This window comes from Melopsittacus undulatus, chromosome 3 (assembly GCF_012275295.1).
Source record: "Melopsittacus undulatus isolate bMelUnd1 chromosome 3, bMelUnd1.mat.Z, whole genome shotgun sequence".
NCBI classification, from domain to species: domain Eukaryota; kingdom Metazoa; phylum Chordata; class Aves; order Psittaciformes; family Psittaculidae; genus Melopsittacus; species Melopsittacus undulatus.
In genome coordinates, this window is record NC_047529.1 from 38927320 (window position 1) to 38938473 (window position 11154).

General features: G+C 40.0%; 1 protein-coding gene across 4 annotated transcripts in view; it reads left to right on the plus strand.

Annotated features, from left to right (window-relative positions):
* ZNF451 (zinc finger protein 451) overlaps positions 1 to 6312 on the plus strand; it is a 35965-nt gene extending 29653 nt beyond the window's left edge. For all 4 annotated transcript variants that reach the window (XM_031052763.2, XM_031052762.2, XM_031052764.2 and 1 more), the window contains exons 14-15: positions 2843 to 2917; positions 5165 to 6312. In XM_031052763.2, the coding sequence (XP_030908623.1) occupies positions 2843 to 2917; positions 5165 to 5220 (131 nt within the window). In that variant the 3' untranslated portion in view covers positions 5221 to 6312. The remainder of the gene's footprint in view (positions 1 to 2842; positions 2918 to 5164) is intronic.
* The last annotated feature ends 4842 nt before the right edge of the window (positions 6313 to 11154 follow it).

The following is an 11154-nucleotide window of genomic DNA, read 5'->3' on the forward strand; positions in this document are numbered from 1 at the left end:
AATAGTTCTTGCAGTCTGGCCCCTAAAGAGAGCTGATTCCTTATTTGTTGGAGCATTTCTGCCTAGGAATTTTGTCTGCAGACAGTTTTTCTTCTGACTGTTACAGTCTTATTCCTGATTCCTGTACAGCCATATCAGAACATCTTGAAATTCTCATCTTTACTGCTTTTGTGCCTTTAGTCTTTGCTTTGTGTAGTTTTGGGGAGTGGGGAGGTAAGAGAGGGCAGAAAACACTGAGGACAAGCATAATCATGCTTTTGGCTTTGGGTAAAGAAAGTGTCAGTGTAATTTAAGATACTGACAAACCTTAGTGTGAAAGGCTCCTAAATAAGTTTTAGCTCTTTCTTAGCCACTCAGATTTCAGAGAATTCAGTGACTGCCTTCACGGGAAGTTGAATGTGCATTAATATAATTGGGTAGAGGGGAGAGAAGTCCTGCAAATAATGACTGGTGAAGGCAGAGTGTAGCTCATGAGACTTTTAACATGCTTCATAAACATATTTGACTCCAAGCTGATTCCCCCTTCCCCCCCCCCCCCCCAAACTAACAGAAAATCATCAGTATTAATTGTATTCAAGTTTCATAGTTTCTGGCAGTGGAATGGTGGTGTCTTCAGCTATGCTTTAAGCAAACCTGCTCTCTGTGATGTTATAACTCTCAGGCAGTATTTAGTTACTGTGGATCAGGTGCAGTGATAAATCATGAGCCAGGCAGCTTGGTTTTGAAATGTTTAAATGTTTTGCATGCCAGTTTGCATATACGTCTGTTCCAATATGAATGTGTACCCCATGTTATTACAGGGGTGTAATTAAGGTGGTGTGACTAGCAAAATGTTTTGGTAAGATGAAGCCTGCATTAATACACGTGGTGAATCCTTAAGCTTTCTTAATGAACTTGGATAGTAATTCTATCTACAAACCCTGTTCCACCGTTCATAACTGTCCTAATTGACAGTAAAGTCAGCTTAGCTGCTGATCTGCCTCATTCTGAAAAATGAGCCTCAAGTTAGCCTGTTGCCTGGGTTGGGGAAGCCAGGAGTGAGGAAATGCTGTCTCCTAACAGTGGGTCAGTGGGTTGCCATCATGGCTGCTTCTGTGGTGAATGTTCACTGACTCTATAACCAGTTCCAGGAATGCTGACTCCCTTAGTTCGTATCTGAAAGAAACTCCTGGATTTCTGACTGTTCCTGTCCTTTGCTGTTTAAGTGTCTATGCAAGATGCCACTCAGAAGAATATTGCCTTCTGTCAAGTTACCTTAAAAAAAAAACCTTCAGAAAAATGTCTTTTTATTTGAAATTATAGCAAACCAGAGAACATTTTGTATAATTCCTTACTGCTCCTGCTCGCAAGAACTCAATTCTTCCATTATGCTTCTGCCAAGAAATGAGTTAGAGATTGCCTCAGCTGTTATACCTCTAAACTGGTACAAAACATTTTAGAGCAGTATGGGATGTCCTCCAGGATGGAAGATTAAAAGGAGGGTTAATAAGGGATAAGCTAGTTGTGCAAAGCCTTTTCTTTGCACTTTCCTTCCTTTTCGGGAGTGGTTGTAATGAACTTTTTTTGGCATTGTGTGGATTTTTCTTTCTTTTGCTTTGGAAGATGGTGTAAAAAATAGTATCTCTTCTGCCAAGAGATAGTAGGCAGCTGCATAAAGAATTCACAGCCAATCTTCCAAGTGACTGGAGAAAGACCATTTTAACTGCAGTGTATATCCACCTATTTCTGACATCCTTGTGGGCTCCTGATCTCTATTTGATACAAGCTGTTGGAGTTTGTATTCCTGGAATTGGAAGTCAGCAATGTTGCTGTTCTAAGAAGATACATGTGTCAGAGATTTTAAAGCAAGTTTTAGCAAGTGTACCTGTCGCTCTGAATACCTAACTTGGGTCATCTAAAATGCCCAAGTCACACAGTAAATTAGATGTCCATATTGAGATGTTCTTTGCTTTGTTCTAAATTTAATCAGAAGCACGCTGGTATACTAAGAAATGCGATGACTTTAAGGGAAGTGCTTCTGTTGGTATGATAGTAGGAGACCTAGTTGATTGCAAATACTGGAAGACCTCATTACAGAGACCATCTCCCGAAATAGCAATAGCCTGTAGCAGAAGAATGAATACATGATGTGACTCATTGACTTGTTTTTATTTTTTAACCTACAGTTTACTGAGATTGTTTAAAGCAAACAAAAAAAAACCACCTTAGGTACACCGATCCCTACTAGACACTCCAAAGAGAGCTGTCATTCTGGAGCCTTATGAAGTACATTAAGAAAGGGGAAGGTGGTGGAGTTTTGCTTGGGCTTAGCTATGATGAGTTAGCAGCTTAAACTAAATGTATTGACTTTTTTTCTTCTGTGAGACCTGAACAACATCTGCTGAATTACACTACTCAGTTGAGTTGCAACAACAAAATACAGCTAAGATCATGTGTAGGCAGAGACACTATAGCATTTCTTCCCATAATTAAATCCTTAATACACTCTGTAGAAAGTAATGTCTTTTTTTAACTATTACAAAAAAGCAAATGCAGCAGGCAGTAACAATAGCTCATGCACCTATTATTTCTTGTTACCACTTTAAAATAATATACAATTGTAGCAGTCTGCCTCTAGATTTTAGGTAGAAAAAGAAGGTAGCTGAAAAACTGTCTCTTGAATTACTGTCTTAAACTACCACTGTAATGTGTTTTTATCTTGATTTTCAGACCATGACAAGTACACTTCTTCAAATGCAGCCTACAGTGTTGTTACAGTAAGAGAAGTGCAAGAGTGGACTGTTACCTTTTTTTATTGTTATTAGAAGCAATGTGTAATTTATGCTTCATTTGTGCACTTAAGGTTCAGATAGCGAAGAGGATGAAGATCTCAAGCTAACAATGAAGAGGAGCTTAGAAGAAGCAAATGAACAGACAGGTCTGTTAATTTTTACTTTTCTCTGTTCAGGGGTGCTGTTAATTCTAGAAGATACAGAAACAAGAATAAAGTCAGTTTTATGGCAGGGAACCTCTTAGGAATAATCTCTAAAATATGCTGGGAAATCCTGAGCAGTCAAGAACACTGTGAGTTATAAATATAAAAACTAATAATTTCCTAACCTCAGAAGTAGGCCACAGACTCAAAATTGATTTTATCGGTGCACCACAGGGTATTGTTCAATTAAAGACTTGTCTGAGCTCACTTTGTACCAGTTTAATGTGACTTGACTCAGAACAGAATCACTGACTAAATAGCTGAACTTCTGAATAAGTAGTTCAGAATTAGGTATTATGTCACAACAAAGCGCTCTTGTCTCCTAAAGAGTGTAGATTTATGCCCAAGCTTGAATCAGCAGCACAGCTGTCTGCTTACATCGTATCTTACCTTATTTGAAATTGTTTCTCTCCTTTTGCTGTTGTGCTTAGTGGTGGTTCATACAATGTAGTCATCAATTTTTGGTTACAGACTACAGTGCACTTTGAAAATAATCTATTGCTCAGAGGCTTGACTCTGCTCTTCCACCTGATGGAAACATAATTATCTAAAGAAAAAAAGCAATAAAGAATTCATACAGGGTCAAGATAAAACTGATATCTGAATCTTACATTCCCAGAATATGTTCAGTTATATGTTTATTAGCTGTTATTAAAACATACTCATCTACAGTACTGAAAGTCTGGTGTGCTCAGGTCCCTCTAGCACAGGGTATTGGCACCAGGTAGAGCTGTGGCATTTGGTGTGCACAGGACATCCCAGTTCTGATGCAGTGCTGAAGGCATTTGACCTTATGAAGCAGCCTGGCTTCAGCTGTGTTCACTGTGTGGTTAGTGACAGTTCTGTTACAGGGTAGTAAGAGGAAATGAGGCGGCAAAATCAACCCCAGAAAGGGGTAAGTAGGAGAAAGCACTAGCAACTTCTGGAGGAGGAGAAAGCAAAAAGCAAGTATAGGAGGTGGAAAAAGCTCCTTCAGTAGCTCTAGGGAGTAGAGGGCAATGTGGGTATTGCTGTGGAGGTAACTGCATGCCATTAGCAGCAGGGTCACAGTTTGAATCTTATGCTTGATTCTTGCACATGCTCAGTGGCTGACAAAATATTTTAAACAAGCAGTTGTCTGCTGATGCCTTTCTGCTTTGTTTTGGTTTCAAAATTTCTTTTTTGCTTCTGTGACCATGTAATACTTCTCCTTCAGAAACCAGTATCCCTTTTTACCAGTAGTACTAGATTTACGCTAAAGTCCAGGTGAATAAATACGGGTCTGCTGCCATGACAGAGTATTCATTGGTACTCTTTGTTCCAAATCTAGGTCTTGGATAAAACAGCCCAGCAGTAATTAAAGCTTTAATATCTGTTATGTTAATATATATAATTACTGTTTCTTCTGTTGCAAAGACAGCTTTTCTAATAGGGTGTGCTTGTATCCTCCTAAAGGAGAAGATTAATAATTCAAGAATGACACTGTGTCTGAAAGCTGCCTTAATTTTTCCATTCATACCATTGGTATTGATATTTACTGTGCATATAAGCCTTAGGATATTTAAATCACAAACACCAAACAATTTAGTGCCCAAAACAACCAAAATGTAATGCAGAAACTGAGAGTCTTTTTTAATATTATGAAAGGTATTTAAGAAAGGTTAACCTAAATCAGATGAGTGCAATGCACACACACACACACACTCACTATTAAAAATGTTACAGCCCTGATCTAGATTATTCCACTGTTTATACCTGGCCTTCCTAGCAAGAGTGGCAACAGTGGTGCCAACTTAGAGTGTAGATACAGGAATATCTATTGATAAGGAGCTGGAATGAAAATACTGAAACCTCTCTGCTTGTTTGGTGGTTTTAATTATTTTTCTTGGTGGGTACATACAGGTTCTAATCTTGGTATTATTTTGATCAGTAAATATGTAGTTGCATTATACTCTTAAATTAATCATTGGGCTGCCCCTAATTAACATAGTGGAAGGTTGTAGAGGTTATTCCTGTGTTTTAAAGTGTTGAAAAGATTTCATAAGACAGGAGGAGGGAAAATACTTTTATTCTGTTTGTTTTTTTGCAGTCTCCTGACATTGCCACACAAGTTGGCAACTTTTGCTTTATGTAGTAATATTAACGTAATTGTGTTTATAACTATTTATCAACCATAGTTTGAGATTATATTTGGGTTTTGTATTTATACAGAAGAGCAAGATGAAGAATTGGAAGAAGCTATCAAGAGGAGCCTTGAGGAAATGTAAATGAAGATACTTCAGTGCAGTAACACCATGTCATCAGAGCTGCTTACCGAAATGGAAGCATGTTCATCTATTTACGAAGGTTCAGTAATACCACTTCAGAACACATCTGTATCTTGCATTGTTACATTTATAATCTGGTGTCCCCTATCATACTGATGAACAGCTGGAGTTTATGGATATCTGCTGCAATATATTGTGTATGATAAAAATAATTTTTAAAGTTTTTGCATATTCTGTTCCTAGTGGGAGATAACTTAGTCTCTCCAGTCTAGCTGTATAAGTTGTTGCCTAATTAGTAGGCTGGTCTTACTAGGTATTTTGGGGTATTTTGTTGTTCTTTTTTGTTTAAATTGGTTCTTATATCTAATGTTTCTGCCACAAAATGTCATTGTCTTTACATTTTCATGTGGTCTTTGCAATGGATAAAAATAGTAAACTCCAATTATCCCAGATTTTCCTAGCTAATCTTGTTATAAAGAGAAGCTTAGATCCCAGGTTTATAAATTGAACACATGGCCTAACTCTTGCCTGTGGCCAGTGTCACCTCATAGACCATGATTTTGCCAATGTCCTGTTTGTTATAAATGTCAGATGCAGGACCACAGGCTGTACAGTTAGCTTGTTAGCTTTATTTTTATAAATGTATCTGGTTTTTCAATAGTAACATGGTAGAGCACTGGATTTGGGGGTTAAAGTCTGAGAGGTTCTGTTCCTCTCCCTGATGTGAGGGTGGAACAACTTTTTAATGGAACAGAAGATAAATAAACTTTCTAGTTTCCATTTGGAACAGACATGAAAGAATTTAAGCTGATATAAAATGATATACTATCTTTTTAGTTCCCTTCTGCTCATGAAGAGGTGGCCTTGGATAAAAGAACGTAAATGTGTTAATTTTTTTTGCACTGTCCTTAGTTTAAGGTGCACAATTATTTGTGTTTTAAAACCGTTATGTCACCTTTCTCAGTTTCTTTGTTTAAAAATACCTATGCAAGCTGTCCAGCTTTACCAGCCTATTGTACTTCAGTCAGTGATTGCTGTCAATCAATAAGAAATCTCAGTGTAATAAAATGCCAGCATGATTATTATTGCTCATCAGCCTGTGAGTTTGCTTCTAACTGCTGTAATTCTATTTATTATACAAACAAGTACTACTTGTGGAGAATAAGATAAGTGCAAGGATAGATTTTTCTCACTCTTGATTCCAAAGTCAGAATAGCTACAACTGTGTGTCATCATGGTTGGAAAAGCTGCAAGACTGGCACTGCTTTATTTCCAGTCATGATTCTGATATAATTGTTATTTCTGAAACAAGTAGAATTAATGAAGAATCTAATGAGTTACATCAATGTTCTTCAGCAATCATACAGCAGAAAATGGTATGAAGGCTTCCAGTGCCTTTGACTCTGACACCCAGGTGGTACAGTGAACAGGACCTCTTGATGTTTTTCCCTTGTGCCTGCTGCTTACTTTCCCACTGCAAGTCTCTAATTTGTTGCACTCCTGTTCAAATCTGGGTGTGAGCTTCATAATGTTGCTGAAGAAGCACTATTCAGGAAGATTTTGAGTTGCCTGTGGCTACTGACTCAAGCTAAATCAGTTCCAGATTTTTCCAACACTAAGTTCTTCTAATAAGCAGTGGAATGAGACTGAAAAATGTTCAACTTCAGAACCATCTCAGTTCAAGTTATAGAGGCTTTTGGGTAGATGGGTTGTTGGTTTTTTTTTCAGTGCAGACCCTGAAGTTTCAAATTCCTTTCACATGAAGAGATGTTCCAAGCTTAGAAAGCTCTTTGTTTGGCTTAACAAATGCTCAAAACCTGGGTAGATTTGTGTTCTCCAGAGCCTGCTAAGTTAGATTTAGATAATGTGCTTTGTTCCTCATAACACTTTATTCTGTCATATATGTAAAGTTTTCTTGTACCTGGTGGGCCGTGACTTAATCAGATTTGTGTGCACACACATTACCTATACTTGAAACTCCAGTTATTAAGCAGATTGTATTGGCCTCCTCATCGGTTTACCAAAACAAGTAGCAATCCCCAGCCAGTGCTGCTATGGCTTTTATAAAACAGCTCAATAAGGATCTAGTCTCTGTATTCTCTTTGTGTTAAAAGTAGTCTCCAGAATCACCAACATACTGAAAACTGTCCTCATTTCCTTTCGTCTCTTCTGAGGTTCTCTTAACTCTCTGAAGTTTTTCTTTGCAAAGTTTTCTGCCATCACAGGCTTGTGGTGCTTCTGATTCCAGAAAAATAGAGAAAATTGGGTTCTTAAAACACGGCGTGTACAGACATGTGACTTGTTGCTCACCAGCATCTTGCGGTGCTGCACCTTGATCCTCAGCTGAAAAAAGTGTCTTGTAAGTCGTTATGTTCCAGGACTTAATGTTTCTGGCTGAGGAGTCTTGTTCAACTGGCTTAAATTTTTGAGGTTTGCCCTGCATACGCAGGGAGATTTCTTTGCATTTACAAGCACATCGCATGTGTTAAAAGGAGCCTGCCCAGCATCCTTTACATTTGTACTTCTGGAAGTGATCTGCCCAGCCCTCCTTAAGAGAATTTTCTTTTGTGGTGATGTTTGAGTTCACCCTTCATTAGTCTAAAGTAACCCTGCTTTTTCATATTTATCTTTAATGAGGAAATGTCTGATCTCCACCTAGCTGCTACTAGCTGTTGGCTTTAATGCTCTTAATTTCTGCCTGGTTCATGTGTAAGTTTTACAAAACTGAAATGGTGACAAGTCGAGGTTGCTATAAGGCTCTTGATCTCTTTGGTGCTTTGTGTGCCATACTCTCATACAAACCAAAATCCTCTTTCTGGTCATGTTCAGAGACGGGATGCCAAACAAGTCAGTGCAGCTGCTAGGAGAGTTGCTGGAGCAGCACAACGTTGTGCCTGCCTGATGGCTTCTGAAGCTTAATCATATTTAAAAGAACTAAATAAGAAGTTGAGATGAGCTTGCTGTAAGCTGCTTGCTTTGTGTGGGTTTGTGGGTGCTGGGTTAATTTTCTGAGCTCTTCAGGGTACACAGACATGACCACTGCTGCTCCTATAGTGGTCACAGAATGCAAACCTTTACCCAATCCTTACCAAATATGGTGAAGTTTGTGGAGGTATGAAGTTAGGCCATTTTCTTTCTTAAAAGGAAAGTGTTCTATCATCTGCCTGTGCTGTTCTGGCGATGTTTACAATGACTGCTGCAAACTGGAGGGAGGTGAGGAGGATGGGTGACGAATTGTTTCAAAACTAGTTCAGAAAATTGGCTGACATTAGCACAAAGACACTCTCTGGCAATTCTTTCCAGCTAAGCAACTTTATTAAGGTCTGCACCTGCATGATTTCCTGATGGTTCTGAAGATCAAGTTTCCTGTTGAAATTCTTCATTCAAATGATTTAGAGCTTGGTTGTAACAATGTTGGTCAAATAACATGGACTGAGATACCATAAAGGTGGATGTAACCAAGTCAATTGCAGCAAGTACACACAAAGTGTGCACTCAGATGGCAAAGCTCAATCTGTGTGGAGCTTTAATGTGAAGTTCCTTTTGCAGACCTGTGCGAGTTCACTTTGACTGTGGTATCTTCATTTCTGAGAGTCCTTCTGTATGTTTTTCTTTTGCGCAGAGCCCTGTTGACAGTCAGCCCAGCATGTGCAGCTGTACAGAATGCACTGGCTCATTTCCTAGGCAGTTTTCCTCTCTGTGAGAATGCTGCATGCCCTGAAATGGTCACACCAACTTTTACATTGCTTCTGAGCTAGAGGACTCCAGTCAGACTTCTGACAGGCTTGGGACTCCAGGGCTTGTCTGCAAACTAAAACAGTGATGTGAATAGGCAAAGCCAGGGCTAGGTTGGATTAGCACTGGTAACGATAGCCTTCAAGGCACAGTAGCACAGGTTCCTTGGGTGCTAAGTGAGAGGGCAGCCCACTGTGACAGAAGGTACGTATTTTGAGTTAAAAGGTACCCCAAAAACTCACATTGATCCATCTTCACTGCTGCTGGGATGGTGCTGAGGAGACTGCAGGGTGGCTTTGGTTGGCAGTCCCAAGCCATGGCTGTGTCCTTCTGGGTGTGGGAACTGCTGTGTTTCCATCAGACTTATGCATAAAGATGGTTTTTCAGGTGAAGTTCCTGCAGATGAAGGGAGGAATTTCTGGCATGGCACTGCTTGGGTGTGGACTTTCTCTTTGATCCTATTCTATGACAACTCATATGTAAGTGTTGGAGTATGTGACAAGGTATATATCAGGTCTGGAATAAGGCAACGCTGGAACTAAGGTACTATTTAGCAATGTGAGAATTTGTAGGGCTTTTGCTGTAGATCACAGAGTCATCTCCATGGCTCTGGGACTTCTACAGACCCATCAGGTGCCCGAGCCCTGGGAAAGTTGCTCTTTGTGCTACCTCAAGGGACCTTGTGCCTGTGAAAGAGACTCTTCTGTATGTTGCTGTTTTGCAAATGGCACCCATTTTTTTTACAATGCTGTAGTTTAGAACAGAGACATCCAGCAACTTCTCTGCTGAGGTGGAAATGCCAAAACCATGCGACAGGTACCCTCTGCTTACATTATTCTTGCTGGTGCCTGCAGCCAGGGCTGTGAGCATCAACATGCCCTCATGTTCATCATGTTCATTACATGAACACAGCTGTGGAGAAGATGAGGAGAGTGGGATATGGGCATGATAGCACCAGCAGTCACCAGGCCATCACTACTTTTCACCATGGAGGAGAGGAAATCTGTGCTTTGTTTCAGATGTGGGGTCTGTTGCCTCATGGCCTTGAAGTACCTGGTTCCTGTCTTTGGTTTCCCCAGACTTCTCCTAGCTCAAGTGTAAGTCACTTCCTCCAGAGACAGATTCCAATCTTTCCAGTCCAACTGTCTGCCATTTTGAAAAAGTGGTGACAACTATCCCTTTACATACCTGAGCAAGACAGAGGGGACAGGGGACAATCCAGCCCTCTGGAGAACAGTAAGAGCAGTGTTCACGGTCCTTCTAAGTTTCTAGATGGGAAAACTCCTCAGGTTGCAAGACACTGATGTTGAGGCTTGTCCTGGAAGACCATTTCTGTTTCTGAACCTGTGGTTTTGTTCTGTGGTTTGTGCTATTCTCACTTCTAGGGTGAAATGCTATTTTACCGTCAAAGAAGGTAAGTCATACATGATGTGTCTGGAGCCACTACAGCTGTTTTGTGCTGTGTTTCATTGCAGCTTCTACCTGTGTAGAATTAAGGCCCTGTCCAAGTTAAAAACATGCTCATAGCAGCTCAACTACTTTGATTTCTGCTTTTTAAACCCAATCTAACTGATACTTAACCAATTGGCACAGGAAGAATAGAAGGATCCCGGGAAAAATAAATGGTTGCAAACTGTCATGGCTACAAAGGGTTTCTGTTTGGGGTGGGAAGTGGTTTTTAATCGTCTTCTACAAAGACTGTAGAGAGATGGATGGAACAATTGTTCCAAAGAAGTTATTCCCATGAGCTCACAGGCAACAAGCCTTACCCTTACTTATCCAGCTACACAAAACAAAGGAAACTCAGGCAATTAATTTAACGAGAGCGCTTGGGACATGATATCATTGTGAATGGATGAGCCTGAGAAAATGGCTATTTTGAATCACAGCGGGATAAGCACACAAACAGTATCCCTGTGCAACAAAATCCCTCTCAGCTGGGTGCCAACAATTAGTCTGTTAGAGCCAAGGGGTATCTGCCCAAACCTGGACTTGGGGGATACACAAATTCCTTTTTAAATACTCACTGTAGTAGCAAGTAAAGCCCAAGAGTGGCTTGAACCGTTGGAACCAATGCTCCCAGCAGGAGCCTGAAGTACAAGAGATTCTGTGCAAGTTGTTGGCAAAGTTGGTGAGTTAAGCACTTGCTAGAGAGAAGGCATCAGTTTGTACAGTCAAGTTTCATGTGATCTCGGAATA